This window comes from Amblyraja radiata, chromosome 2 (genome assembly GCF_010909765.2).
Source record: "Amblyraja radiata isolate CabotCenter1 chromosome 2, sAmbRad1.1.pri, whole genome shotgun sequence".
Lineage (NCBI taxonomy): Eukaryota > Metazoa > Chordata > Chondrichthyes > Rajiformes > Rajidae > Amblyraja > Amblyraja radiata.
Genome location: NC_045957.1, coordinates 133294841 through 133311045, shown reverse-complemented (window position 1 = coordinate 133311045; position 16205 = coordinate 133294841). Strand labels below are relative to the sequence as shown.

Below are 16205 nucleotides of genomic sequence, written 5' to 3'. Positions count from 1 at the left end.
TCAACTGTTTGGAACAGCATTAAGAAGATAGAGAGCACTGGTGAGCTTACTAATTGCAAAGAAACTGGCAGGCCAAGGAAGACCTCCACAGCTGATGACAGAAGAATTCTCTCTATAAATAAAGAAAACCCCCCATGAATTCTCTCTATAATAAAGAAAAATCCCCAAGAATTCTCTCTAAAATAAAGAAAAATACCCAAACACCTGTCCGACAGATCAGAAACGCTCTTTAGGAGTCAGGTGTGGATTTGTCAATGAGCACTGTCCGCAGAAGACTTCATGAACAGAAATACAGAGGCTACAAAGCAAGATGCAAAGCACTGGTTAGCTGCAAAAATAGGATGGCCAGGTTACAGTTTGCCAAGAAGTACTTAAAAGAGCATCCAAAGTTCTGGAAAAAGGTTTTGTGGACAGATGAGACGAAGATTAACTTGTATCAGAGTGATGGCAAGAGCTAAGTATGGAGGAGAGCAGGAACTGCCCAAGATCCAAAGCATACCACCTCATCTGTGAAACGCAGTGGTGGGGGTGTTTTGGCCTGGCAAGTATGGCTGCTAAAGATACTTGCTCACATCTTCATTGATGATACAAATGCTGATGGTAGTAGTATAATGAATTCTGGTGTATAGACACATCCTATCTGCTCAAGTTCAAACAAATGCCTCAACATTGGCCGGCAGTTAATTCTACAGCAAGACACTGATCCCAAACATACCACTAAAGCAACAAAGGAAATTTTCAAAGCTTAAAAAATGGTCAATTATTGAGTGGCCAAGTCAATTGCCCGATCTGAACCCAACTGAGCTTGCCTTTTATATGCTGAAAAGAAAACTGAAGGGGACTAGCCCCAAAACAAGCATAAGTTAAAGATGGCGGCAATACAGGCCTGACAGAGCATCACCAGAGAAGACACCCAACAATTGATGATGTCTATGAATTGCAGACTTCAAGCAGTCAATACATGCAAAGGATATGCAACCAAATATTAAACATGACTACTTTCATTTACATGACAATGCTGTGTCCCAAACCTTATGGTGCCCTGAAATGGGGGAACTATGTATAAACACTGATGTCATTTCTACATGATGAAACCAAAATGTATAAAAATGGCCTTTATTAAAATCAGCACTTTAACCCCATGAAATTTTTTTCTATTACAAGTCTCAAATTGTGGAGTACAGAGGCAAATAAATAATGGGTTTTTGTCCCAAACATTATGGAGGGCTCTGTATTTGTTTCTCTCCAGAGATGCTGCCTGTCTTGTGTCTAATTACATAGACTTCATTTGGACAAAGGTGACATTTTAATATTTTATTGATTTTCTGTGAAAGTACTGGAGTTTTACATTTTGATGTCCTTGTATTGCAGTGTTTTTTTATAATATTTTGCTGCTATAGAAATTCAGTATGTGTTTTTTTTTTCCTCTTGCAGGCCCAAGACAAGAGAAAGGCCCTGGAAGAAACAAAAGCATATACAACCCAATCCCTTGCAAGTGTTGCTTACCAGATAAATGCCCTGGCAAACAATGTGCTCCAGTTGCTGGATATTCAGGCCTCCCAACTGCGGAGAATGGAGTCCTCCATTAACCATATCTCCCAGGTAACCGTAATTTGAGAATGTATGTTTTCCTGCAGGCTAAAGTGCAGAGCGTCTTTGTTAATTGGAGTTTCTTGTAAATAGAACACCAGAAATAAAGCACTGAAGTGGACGATCACTTTACTGGACTGTTTTTCAAATGATCTTGAGTGTTTTAATTAAACTGAAAGTCAAAAATACTGTATTACTAAGTTTTTTAATGTACCATCTTGCATGAATATTTAATTTCTAATTGAATGAGGCACCTCTCTTAAACTTTTTTTCTGTCTTTGTAACTTTATAAGCAACATACTGATTGGCTGCTCATCAAAATGCTAACTTTGTCTTGCCTAATATATATATGAACAAATCATTAACTTTGTTCATGGGGGATAAAAGGACACACTTAATTGACATTATTGTACTTAGTCATAAATATACATCGTGGAAACTGGCCATTTGTCCCATAAGACATAGGATCAGAATTAGGCCATTTGGCCCACTGAGTCAACACCGCCATTCAATTGTAGCTGATTTATTTTTCCCTCTGAACCCCATTCTCTTACCTTCTGCCCAACATTTATGCAGATCAAGGTGCCTCTCTGAACTTGCCCCATTTATCTATGTTTGGCCTATTCCCCTCTATCCATATACCGTCCAAATATCTTTTAACATTAATTGCATCTGCCTTTACCACCACATATGTCGCTCATTCTAGATGCCCATCCCTCTTGGGGGGGGGGGGGGTTTAAAATCTTTCTCCATGCAACATAAATCTATATCCTCATGTTTGACACTCCCCTACCCTGGGGAAAAAGACTGACAATCTACCTGTCCTTCATAATTTTAGAAACCTCCTAAGGTTATTCCTTGGCCTCCTTTGCCTGTGGGGAAAATGGTCCCTGGCTGTTCTATTTCTCCTTGTAACTCGAGCCCTGGAATCTTTTCTGCACACTCTTTAGCTTAGTCACATTCTTCATATAAGGAGGTGATAGAAATACACAAAATATTTCAAATGTGGTCAGCCCAAGATATTGTATAGCTGTAATGTGACATCCCAACTGTGGCAAACAATTTCCTGACTGATGAAGATAACTGTCATATGCTACCTTCTGCATTACCATTTCCAGGGAATTATGCAACTTGTACCCCTAGGTCTCTCTGTTCTACAACAGTCCCTTACCTTAGTAAATGCCGTTCACTATGCTTGTTCAGACTTGATTTAACTTTCCAAAATGCACTGTTTCACACTTGTCTGAGTTACATTCCATCTGCCATTCCTTTGTCCATTTCCGCAGTTGATCTGAATCCTTTTGTAATCTTTCACAACCACCTTCACTGTCCACTATATAATAAATGTTGGTGTCATTCACAAACTTGCTAATCATGCCACCTATATTCCTATACAAATGGTTAATATAGATGATAAACGGATCCAGGATGAATACTTTTGAGGTTGCAAAATGTTTGTCTTTTTGAGGGTGTGGCTCATGGGCAATAGTATTTCACAAACACTGGTAATTGTAAAAGATCCATGTTTATGTTGATCTGGCGGTTTGGTTACGAAGCATTCTAATAATGTAAAGCTAATGTCCTTAATTTGCAATGTTTTGGTGATTTGTGAGTTAACATCCATAACAATCATTCAGATGGTTATTAACGCACCACCATTTCACTGGGTAAGATGATCTGCAGTGTTTTAATTATTCTGCCTTAAATGCCAGTCGGTTCCACCTGGCTTATTCAACTTCAGTTGTAAAATTAATTGAAATACATTTCTGAGTAATTTGGTAGTAGATGTGTCTTGGTCAGCGTTGCAAATGTCAAAATTGTGTTCCACTTGTGCAGGGAGATTGTAATTTAACAAATATATATCTTTAGAATTCACAATTGGTATTGGTTTCATTAATTCTATACTTAAAGTATGTAGTGTTTATTTTGGAGAACTTTATGTACAAACGAAGAGTAAAATTTAAGCTAAATGTAATGGAAAGTGGATTGTGCATTGTCATAAATAAATTGAAGTAAACTGTTACTGCAGGGTTAGTCAGTGTTGCTTTTGAGAAATTTTCTTTCGAAGCTTCTTGCAAATGATGGTCTTTCAATTCAACCAGACCATGGTAATTTGACAAATATCTCTCTTCAATATAATTTCATAATTGAATAGGCATTGTGCCAGAAAAATGGCATAACTGGGGTTTATAAGAATGTTATTGCTATTCACATGGACTGTACCTCAATAGATGTTTGAAAATGGTTGTCTATAAAATATTCCCAGCCTTTTTTATATTTCAGGCTTTCAGCATTCAGATTTGATTCTATTAAATTTGATTTAATGATTCATAACAAGATGAACTTGTGTGAAATTGCTGTGTGAAAACTGGCTAAGTGACTAAATGTCTGTACTGGATTGTCAATTCTTTCCTCAATTTACAGCATTGCCTACTAAAGGTCTGCAGCACACTTTCACTTACTGCTTATTGAGCAATTAGTGCAGGTTATTAACTCTTCAAACGTGCAGCAAATGTATTCATGCCTTTTTTCCAAGAATTGCGCTGTATTTTCATATTAACAGATTCCCTAATTTACCTAGGCAGCTGGTATCCCTTTTTTCATTGTTCTTGAGTTTATATTTGTCAAGTATAACAATTGAAGGCGGTGAGCCATTTTCTGAAACCTCTGAGCAATTGTGTGACGTGCCAGGCAATTGCAGTGTGGCAAAAGGTGCATACTACTTCAGAAAAACGTGATTAGATTCCTATATACTGTGCCCTCCATAACGTTTGGGGAAAAAGACCCATCATTTATTTATTTGCCTCTGTACTCCACAATTTGAGATTTATAATAGAAACAGTCACATGTGGTTAAAGTGCACATTGTCAGATTTTATTAAAGGCCATTTTTATACATTTTGGTTTCACCATTTAGAAATTACAGCTGTGTTTACACATAGTCCCCCCCCCCCCCCCCCCCCATTTCAGGGCACTATAATGTTTGGGACACATGGCTTCACAGGTGTTTGTAATTGCTCAGGTGTGTTTAAATGCCTCCTTAATACGAGTATAAGAGAGCTCACAGCATCTAGTCTTTCCTCCAGTTTTTCCATCACCTTTGGAAACCTTTATTGCTGTTTATCAACATGAGGACCAAAGTTTGTCAATGAAAGTCAAAGAAGCCATTATGAGACTGAGAAACAAGAATAATACTGTTAGAGACATCAGCCAAACCTTAGGCTTGCCAAAATCAACTGTTTTTAACATTATTAAGAAGGAAGAGAGCACTGGTGAGCTTACTAATTGCAAAGGGATTGGCAGACCAAGGAAGACCTCCACAGCTCTATAATAAAGAAAAATCCCCAAACTCCTGTCCGACAGATCAGAAGCGCTCCAGGAGTCAGGTGTGGATTTTTCAATGACCACTGTCTGCAGAAGACTACATGAACAGAAATACAGAAGCTGCACTGCAAGATGCAAACCACTGGTTAGCCGCAAACATAGGATGGCCAGGTTACAGTTTGCTAAGAGAGCAACTGGAAAAAAGGTCTGTGGACAGATGAGATGAAGATGAACATATTAGAGTGATGGCGAGAGCAATGGAGGAGAGAAGGAACTGCCCAAGATCCAAAGGATACCACCTCATCTGTGAAACACAGTGGTGGGGGTGTTATGGCCTGGCCATGTATGGCTGCTGAAGGGACTGGCTTACTTATCTTCATTGATAATACAACTGCTGATGGTAGTAGCATAATGAATTCTGAAGTGTATAGACACATCCTATCTGCTCAAGTTCAAACAAATACCTCAAAACTCATTGGCCTGCAGTTCATTCTACTGCAAGACTATGATCCCAAACATACTGCTAAAGCAACAAAGGAGTTTTTCAAAGCTAAAAAACGGCAAATTCTTGGGTGGCCAAGTCAATCACCTGTTCTGAACCCAATTGAGCATGCCTTTTATATGCTGAAGAGAAAACTGAGGGGGACTAGCCCCCAAAACAAGCATAAGCTAAAGATGGCTGCAATACTGGCCTGGCATAGCATCACCAGAGAACTGGTGATATCCATGAATCGTAGACTTCAAGCAGTCATTGCATGCAAAGGATATGCAACAAAATACTAAACATGTCTACTTTCATTTACATGACCGTGCTGTGTCCCAAACATTATGGTGCCCTGAAATGGGGGGGACTATGTATAAACACTGCTGTAATTTCTACATGGTGAAACCAAAATGTATAGAAATGCCCTTTAATAAAATCTGACAATGTGTACATTAACCACATGTGATTTTTTTTTTTCTTTTTCTCCTTTTTTTCTTTTCCTTTTTTTTTCTATTACAAATCTCAAATTGTGGCGTACAGAGGCAAATAAATAAATTATGTGTCTTGGTCCCAAACATTATGGAGGGCACTGTAGGTTTGACTCTTTTCTTAATACAGGTGCACAACCTTTTATCCGGAGTTCCGGAAACTGAAAAGTTCCGAAAACCGGACATTTTTTCCAGGATGTCGTCTGCACACCAAAGCTCGCGTTTGGCGCCAAACTTGAGCTGAAACGACCCACGGTCAACCCAGGTCTGTACTACTGTAGCGGTTGCCTCCTCCCCGGAGACCGAGGAGACACTTAAACATCTGTAAATCATTGCTTAAATGTTAGTCAGTTAGTTTGGAGGGCTTTTATGTGAAGGGGGGGGGGGGGGGGGGGAGGTGAAGGGGGAAACTTTAATTCTTAGTCCCCTGCCTGGTCGGAGAGGCGGGGAGCGGGCAATGTCTTACCGGGTCGCCGTGCTGTAAGCTCCGGAGCGCTGTGGCCGCCGACTCCCAACATCGCGGAGCTGGGGCTGCGGGCGTCTGGCCGCGGGCGGCGCCGGTTGTAGCTCCGACCACGGCAACTCTATCCCTCCAAACTAACTGACTAACATTTAAGCAATGATTTACATGATTCCCCGGTCTCCGGGGAGGAGGCAGCCGCTCCAGACTTTTCAAGCCGCCCGCGCTACCTACCTAATCTACGCTAAAAATCTTCCATTCGGAAATCCGAAAAATTCCGAAATCCGAGAAGTGTCTGGTCCCAAGGCTTTCGTATAAAAGGTTGTGCACCTGTACTTGTGAATTTTACAGAAAGCCGGTAACAATGTAACCCACCTGTGTTTTGATTTAAATGGGGGTGGATGTCAGCAGACTATGTTCACCATATCTACTCCGCGGTTTGGTTTTTATTATAGGTTAATTTTTTAATTTTAGCAATTATTTTTTATTAATAATATTTTAACTGAATTTATATTTCCAACTACTATGGTGGGGGTGGTGAGTTTACTTACAGATCAATCATACGGACCCCTTAATCACTATGCTGGAGCATCACTATTAATAGACAGACTTCCAGGAGTGTTTGACAACGAGAGCAAAGATATCCATTGTGTATATTATGCTCATGTGTAACTGTACAACTTTTTTTTCAAAATAGTTGAGTAAATATGAACAAAAAGATTAATTTGTGCTAATCTTCAGAATGATGATACATGTTTTAAATTATCCAGTAAAATACTCAATTCTTCATGCTATTGAAAATTATTAATACAGTTTCGCTGACACCAATTGGTCCCAATGAACTCAATGCATTCTAACCCTGCTTTGAACAGAAGGTTGGTGGTGGAATGCCACCTGCCCCGCCAGCCTTGAATGCATATGTATCAGTGGTTGGGTACTGAGGCAGACACAAAATTGGATTCCCTGAGAGTGATCCACAGAAAGCAACTGGTCCGGATGGAGTCATTAGCTGCACCCTCGGGACCTGTGTGGATCAGCTGGCACAGGTATATACATCTTTAACCTTTCACTACTCCACTCAGAAGTCTCCAACTGCTTAAAAAAGGCACCTATCATCCCGGTAAAGTAAGGTAGTTGCCTTATTGGCTACTGCTCAGTGGCCTTGACACCCACCATTACAAAGCATTGAGAGACAGGTGATGGTGCATATTCACTATAACCTTCCAGCTAGCCTTGATCCACTGCAGTTTATTTACTGTTGCAACAGGTCCACAGCATATGCCCTGGCCCTAAACCTATCACTAACACCCAGACAACAAGGACTCCAATGTGAGACTCCTATTTATTGATTATAGCTCTGCCTTTAACACAGTCCAATCCAAACTCCAGAACCAAGGAATCTGCCCCCCTTGTTGCCACTGGATCTTTGACTTTCCGACCCACAGACCGCAATCGGTGAGAATAGGTGACAACAACACTTCTACAATGAGAACTCTCAACACTGGTGTTCTGGTGAAGAATGCATTCTTAGTCCCCTACTATACTCCCTATGCACTCATGACCTAGGGCCAGATTCCGCTCTAATTCCTTCTACAAGTTTGTAGACGACACCACTATGGCAGGCCTAATCACGAGCAATGACAAAGTAGAGTCCAGGAATGAGATGGAGAACTTGGTAACATGGTCTCAGGATAAAAACCTCTTCATTGTCAACAAGATGAAGCCGCTTGTTATTGATTTTGGAAAGCATGGTGGGGTTTATGTCCCAATCAGCATCAGTAGCGCGGATGTGAAAATGGTTGAGAGCTTCCTTGGCGTTAATATTTTCAATGATTTGTCGTTGACCAACCGCATTGATGCAATAGCTAAGAAGGCACACCAACACCTCTACTTCCTGAGGTGACTGAGGAAATTCAGTCTGTCTCCCATCTACATGTGCACCAAAGTAAGTATACTGTTGGGTTGCATCACAGATTGGGTTGGGAACAGTTCTGCCCAAGACCGCAAGGAATTGCAAAGAGCTGTAGATGTAGCCCAGTCTTTCACTCAGGAGAGATCATTGTCTCCATCTACACTTCACTCTACCTTAAAACAACAGCCAACGTAATCAAAGACTTGTCTCACCCAGGTCATTCCACCTTTTCCCTGTTCGCATCCGGCAAAAAGTACAGAAGCATACACTGCCATACTCTGGAACAGCTGCTTTCCTCTCCATTATCAGGCTTCTGAATGGTCTTTCCATGAGCTAGGGCACTGTTTGTGTTTTCTTTCTAATTGAACTTTGTCTAATGAACTGATGCACTACATTACTGAGAACTATATTCGGCACTCTGTATCTTTCACTTTGTTCTATCTATTGTACTTGAGTTTGAACTAATTGTATCTTTGTATGGTATATCTGATCTGTTTGAATAGCACGCAAAACAAAGCTTTTCACTGTACCATGGTACATGTGACAATAGTAAACCTACTTATTATATATCAGCCCTCATTGAATTCACTTTGATTTGTAATACACTAGTATGATACATTTTTTTTGGTGAATCAGATGAGTTAAAAGAGAACAAGGTAAATGGGGAGCCAGTGAGTCAGATGCTATACCACCAAAATAGTGGATTACACTGTCCCTGGGTAAACAAAGAAACATAGAAAATAGGTGCAGGAGTAGGCCATTCGACCCTTCAAGCCAGCACTGTCATTCAATATGATCATGGCTGATCATCCAAAATCAGTACCCCGTTCCTGCTTTCTCCCCATATCCCTTGATTCCGTAACGAGCTGGTTCAATTTTTACCTCCGTCCAGAAGTAGAAAAATGCAGAAAAATCATTGAGGTGCTGGAAGACTGGAGGATGGCTAATGTTGTGCCTCCATAAGTAACCAAGATGTTTGCTGAGGGTAGTTTCAGCAAGGCTTTTGAATAAGTTATCGTTGGTAGGTTGTTCTGGAAGGTTGGATCACATGGAAGCCAGGGAGAGCAGGGTAATTGGCTTGGAGGTGGTGGAAGGTCTTTTCATACTGGAGACGGGTAATTGGGGGTGTGCCTTAGAGGTCGGTGCTGTGGCCATTGCTAGTTGTCATCTATATCAATGATTTGGATGAGTATGTACAAGCCATGATCAGTAAGTTTGTAGATGACATTAAAACATGTGGTATCATCGAAAGTGAAGATGGTTCTCAAGAATTGCAATAGGATCTTGATCAGCTCGGCAATTTGATGAAGAATGGAAAATCGAGCGGCAAAGTGGTGCTGATGGCTTGCTGTGCCAGAGACCTGATTGTGACTTTGTGTACGGAGTTTGTGCGTTCTCTTTGTGATCGCGTGGGTTTTTTCTGGGAGTTCCAGTTTCTTTCCACATTCCAAAGATGTACAGGTTTGTAGGTCAATTGGCTTCAGTAAGGTTTAAGTTGTCCATAGTGGAGGATAGTTATAGTGTATGGGGATTGTTGGTCATGCGGACTGGGTGCCGAAGGACCTGTGTCCGCACAATATCTCTAAACTAAACTAAATAAAACTATCTGGAGATTAATTCTAGTATGACTGAGGTTTTGGATTTTATATGTTAAACCAAGGCAAGATTTTTACAGTAGTGCCCTAGGGAGTGTGGTAGAGCGGAGAGATTAGAGAGTATAAGTATGTATTTCCCTGAAAGTGGTGTCACATGTAAATAGGGTGGTGAAGAAGGCTTTTTGTACATTGGCCTTCATCAGTCAGAATACAGAGTACAGAGGTTACGATGTTAAGGTCATAAGTGATAGGAGTAGTATTCGGCCATTCGGCCCATCGTCTACTATGCCATTCAATCATGGCTGATCTATCTCTCCCTCCTAACCCAATTCTCCTGCCTTCTCCCCATAACCTCTGACACCTGTACTAATCAAGAGTCTATCTATCTCTGCCTTGAAAATATCCACTGACTTGTCCTCCAAAACCATCTGTGGCAAGAATTCCAGTTTCACCACCCTCTTACTAAAGAAATGTCTCCTTCCTAAAAGAACATCCTTTAATTCTGATGCTATGACCTCTTGTGGAAATATCCTATCCACATCTACTCTATCCAAGCTTTTCACTATAGCGTATGTTTCAATAAGATTCCCCACCACCCCCCTCTTTCTTCTAAACTCCAGCGAGTTCAGGGCCAGTGCTGACAAATGCTCATCATAGGTTAACCTACTCATTCTTGGGATCGTTCTTGTAAACCTCTGGACCCTCTTCAGAGCCAGCACATCCTTCCTCAGATATAGTGCCCAAAATACTGCCCCTCCACCTATTTTCGTATCACCCGCAAACTTGGCCATAAAGCCTTCAATCCCTCATCCAAATCAATATACAACGTGAAGGGTAGTGGCCCCAGCCCCGACCCCTGCGGAACTCCACTAGTCACTGGCACCCAACCAGAAAAAGCCCCTTTTATTGCCACTCTTTGTCTTCTGCCATCCAGCCAACCTGCTATCCATGCTAGTATCTGCCCTTTGATATCGTGGGCTCTCATCTTCCTTAGCTGCCTCATGTGTGGCACCTTATCAAAGGCTTTCTAAAAATCTGTAAACATCTACTGACTTCTTTGTCTTGCTATTTACTTCTGCAAAGAATTCCAGCAAATTTGTCAAGCAAGACCTCCCCTTCTCAAAGCCATGCTGACTTCTAATTACTCTGTAACCTCATCCTCGCACAGAGAAGATCTACAAGGATGTTAGCAGGACTGGGGACCTGAGCTATAGAGATGTTGGACAGGCTAGGACGGGTGGGGAACCTTTTCACGTTGGAATGCCGCATTAAGTTAGCTGTAATCTAATAAGGCTGCATCCAAGAAACTTCAATAAGATATACTTCACGACATTTATCTTGAAAGTTGAAATCTATTCCTCATGTTCTACCCGCAAGAGTGCCCAAAGAGAGTAACTCTTTGTGGCAATGAAATAGCTCTCATAACTTACTAATATTTTAATTGTGGCCGTCAGTCGGGAAGGATTATTTCGTTGAATTTTCTTTTACTCTTTGGTATTTTAAATACGTTCATTTTAAGATTAAAATTAAAATAATAAAAGACAAACAAAAACATATTAATAAAAATAAAAGGATTTGTTCTACAAAATTTGGATTCATTCAAAAGGCCGCACTTAATGGCCTAGAAGGCCGCATGCAGCTTTAAGGCCGCAGGTTCCCCACCCCTGGGTTAGGACTTCATTTGTCAAGAAGCTGAGGGGTGAGATTAGATGTGTAAAATCATAAGGAGGTTGGATAAGGTGAATGCACATAGACTTTTTTTCCCCAAGGTTGGTGAATCAAGAATTAGAGGGCATAGGTTTAAGGTGAGAGTGGAAAGATTTAATAAAAACCTGAGGGGAAACGTTTTCACATCGTGTTCGGTATATCGAATGATCTACCAGAGGAATTAGTTAAGGTGGGTACAATAATGGCTTTTAAAAGACACTTGGATAGGTACATGGCAGGCACGTACTGTGAGTAATTAAGGCACTGGGCAGTCATTCGACCTTTAAAAATCGTACAAAAACGCGCATGCGCAGAAAATCATAAAACCGTGCTTGCGCAGATCAGTCCTGTAGGCTGTCAGTCAACTTAAATTAAAAAAACCTGTATGTGCAGATTGGTCTCCTCTCCTGTGGGCATGCGCAGCACCTTGCACGCAGCCCACGGTGCAATGGCAGGATCTCAGCTGCCTTTATTGCCCGTTGTAAGTGAAGACTTGAAGCAGCGTCCACGGCACGCGAGTTGAACATAGTTACTCTAGGTATGTTGCAAAGCCTACCTGAAGCGTCGTTGAAGATCTGCTGCTGAGGGTGTGCGCGATTTTGGCGCCGTTTAGAGGGGGCGGGTTTAAAACGCGATTTTCTCTAAGCTGTTCCAATCGAAAATGTTCAGCCTAGTTAATTATTAACGAAAAATCGCTGGAAGACCCCGTCGCAAAAGCTATTATTAGGTTTAAAGGCCTTGAATAATAGTTATAGTAGTTTAAAAATCAATCTTTAAACCCGCGACCGTCAGCAACCGCAGGGTCTCATAAAGCAAATAGCAGAAGTTAGGTTGTATATTTTTACATTAAAAAGGGCTTCTAAAGATCCCGTTATACAAAGTTTACTATTGCGAGTAGCTCAATTTGGGCCCATTATATCGCGCAGTATTTTTCTCGGCATTTGAGGCACAAATCTACCGCAATGTGAACGTTCTAAACCAGCGCGTTCACAGGATCCCACTAGAAAGCTGATTTAAATGGGCATTTATTTACAGCAATTAAACACTAAATTCCTTCCATTTGGCCTATAAATTAATGTAAATGAGATTTAAAAATCATGTTTTATTGTGAATTATTTGTGAATATTATTTGGACATTTAGGCTATTTAAAAATGTTAATCATTTATTAAGAAATGGATAGATGTTTAGATCTAGTAATTGAAGTCTGAAATTAGCTACAATTAGGTAACTAACTAATTATATGCTTTAATTTCAGGTCATCCAAGTAAGATTATTTTATATTTGTTTCAGAATGCTTCAATCTATGATAACTGAAAATTTCATTCAGTTCTCTTAATTTTTAAGAAAGTTATGGGCTTTTGACTGTTCACGATCACAGCTTTTTTGTTATGTCCATAGAAAATCAATAGGGAACAAGATGCTCATTTCCCAGTATGAAAATGGCCATAACTTTTTAAATACTTGAGATATGAAAGTGAATTAGGTGTCAAATTAAACTTATTTTTATGCTTTATCTGATGGGATAAATTACAGACTTGATTTTTAAAATCTCAAAATTTTGTAACATTGCTAGTTACTCGTACTGCGGATGAAAGGCACGGGAGAATTATGCCTACCTAAGATTGATTATTAAAATAATATCCATTTAATAATCAATACTGAATTTAGTAAATTAGTTGGAAATCTTTACTATTTATATTTAATAATTACCTTTTTACAATTTTAGTCAGGGTAGGCACTGCCTACCTTGCCTACCCTGACGGCACGTGCCTGGTACATGGATAGGAAAAGGTTCGAGGGATATGGGCTAAACGCGGGCAAATGGGACTAGCTTAGATGGAACATCTTGGTTGGTATGGGAAAGTTAAGGTCTGTTTTGGCGCTGTCTGATTCTGACACTCTTTTCGAACTTTAAATGTTGCAAGACTAGGCGCCAAATTTCCCACCGCAAATTGGAGGAACATCACCTCATATTTCGGTTGGGTAGTTTACACCCCAGCGGTATGAACATTGACCTCCAATTTCAGGTAGTCATTGCCTTCTCCCTCTTTCCTCTCCCCTTCCCAGCTCTCCCACAGCCTACTGTCACCGCCTCTTCCTTTTTCCCCAACCGACATCAGTCTGAAGAAGGGTCTCGACCCGAAATGTCGCCTATTCCTTCGCTCCATAGATGCTGCCTCACCTGCTGAGTTTCTCCAGCTTTTTTGTCTACCTTCAAATGTGACAGAGTTCCTTGTGACTGAAATCTGTGTTGGTAGAGATTATGAATGGATCTTTGCACTTTTTTGAGTTATTTAATCCACCATCACTGATGGATTGAATGCATTTATTTTTCTAAATTTTAACCATTATTTATCTTACTGTTTGGTAATCAAAACGACCTGAAAAGGTATTTTCGTGTTGGAGCTGTTGACACAAATTTGGATATTTCACACATCACAACTACTGAAATTCCAATCTTCCAAAGTATTTAAATGCCATTGTGATGCCATGTTGTCCCAATTAAAATGTTAAACTTCTGATGATTAATTAAAGGAAGATAATTGAGCAGCAGATCTCAAAATTGGAATATTTGAGCTTCGGACCAACACTACTTAATGCAGTAATTTTGCTTTTCACACACATTTACAGTTTGTAACTGATCCAGCAGTTGTGCACAATTAGATCTGGATGTTCTTAAGCAACAGTTGAACAATCTTCAGTTTACACATTCAATATTCGCAGTTACACGATTCTCATTTAGAACACAATTTTACATTGCAATGCTGTATTTTTCGTATGAAGTCATGTCCTGTTAGAGAATGGGTTTCCTTGTGTTTGGATACATGCAAAACCTCTATGGCTGTGCAGGAATGAACTGCAGATGCTGGTTTACACCGAAGTTAGACACAAAATGCTGGTGTAACTCAACGGGACTGGCAGCATCTGGAGAAAAGGAATGGGTGATGTTTCGGATCGAGATCCCACTTCAGAAGGGTCATCTGAAGAGGGATTTTGACCCGAAACTTCACCCATTCCCTCTCTCCAGAGATACTGCCTGACCCGCTGTGTTACTCCAGCATTTTGTGTCAAACCTCCATGGTTGTTACTCTGTGCACAAAATAAATATTTCCTGAACCTGATTCAAGCAACAAAAATGAAACAAAGCTAGAAATATTTCGTGTGTCAGGCAGCATTTGTGATGCAAGGGTTGACATTTTAACTTGAAATTTTATCTGACTATAGTTACGGAATGTAATTGCCACCAGGGGCTTCTAGATGTTGAGAGCAGAAGTCCTTAATCTGCTCTACCTTTCTCTTTTCCCGGTACCCCCTTGAGAAAATGAAGCAATTCAAGTAATCTCTTAACGATCTAAATCGCTGAAGTCACAGTCTTCATTGTCTAGATGATGCTGTTGACGTGCTTTTCACAGCTTGTGATAAAGTTCCTACAAATGCTTACAAAAATCAAATTTTAGAAGATTTTATTTAAAAAAAATAAATAAACGAGTCCATTTTCTTGTGTTCAAGACACATTATTGAAGGTAAAATCCCTCCCACCTGCACGCTAAGTAAGTTGCTGTTACTTTGTACTGTTTTCTCTGATCCCATAATCTTATCCTTTCTCAGGAAAGAACTTGAACTGTAGTCCAGGAAATACTGATGAACCACTTCTCTCCATGAGCAGGCAAGCAAAAAACACGACCAGAAATATTATTCCAGCCAATAGTAAAATACAGAAAGTAAATGTAATCTGTGACTTGTTGAATCTTTGAGATTGTGTTAAATAATATATTTAACAGTATCCTTTTAACAATAAATCATCTTTCAATGACAATATCAAAGAGGGGAACTTAATTATTTAATATGTGCCTTCTGTCTAATAAAAGAGCAACCAATTGAAATGACTGGTATTCTATGTCTCAATGGGATTTAGGAAAATATTTTCTTGGTTCTTGCTTTTATAATTTTGGGGGGATCAGGTGACACAATTTTGAGGCTGCTTAACATGCACAACTAATCATGGTAGTTGTGCCAGAATTTTGAATGTAAGAATTAGGTACAGGTGACGGTGGCACAGCGGTAGAGCTGCGGCCTTGCAGCACCAGAGCCCGGGTTCCATCCTGACTACGGGTGCTGTCTGTATGGAGTTTGTACATTCTCCCTGTTACCGTGTGGGTTTCGATGGGAGCTCTTGTTTCCACCCACATTCTAAAGGCGTACTAGGTTATAGAGCTTCGGTAAAATTGTAAACGGTAAAAACTGTCCCTAGTTTGTAGAATAGTGTTGGTGTATCGGCTGATTGCTGGACTTGGTGGGCAGAAGATTCTGTTCAGTGCAGTATCTCTAAAGTCTAAGGTTATCGGATTTGACCATCTGGCCTTTCAAAGCCTGAATATCAAAAATAATGCAAGATGGTAGAAATCTGAAAGTAAAAGAAAGTGCTGAAAAACTTCAGCAGTTCTGAGAGCATCTAATCATGGAAATAAATGGCGAACATTTCAGCTCCGAGAGGCTCTGGTAATAAAGTCAATTACTATTTACCTAGGAAAGACACAATGCTGGAATAACTCAGTGGGTCAGGCAGCATTCCCACAGAACATAGGTGTAGGAAATAACTGCAGATTCTAGTTTAAACTGAAGGTATACACAAAATGCTGGAGTT

General features: G+C 40.2%; 1 protein-coding gene across 16 annotated transcripts in view; it reads left to right on the top strand.

Annotated features, from left to right (window-relative positions):
* The window catches only part of abi1 (abl interactor 1), a 101003-nt gene that overhangs the window by 25017 nt on the left and 59781 nt on the right, over nt 1-16205 (top strand). For all 16 annotated transcript variants that reach the window (XM_033016022.1, XM_033016054.1, XM_033016020.1 and 13 more), the window contains exon 2: nt 1435-1602. In XM_033016022.1, coding sequence (XP_032871913.1) covers nt 1435-1602 — 168 coding nt within the window. The remainder of the gene's footprint in view (nt 1-1434; nt 1603-16205) is intronic.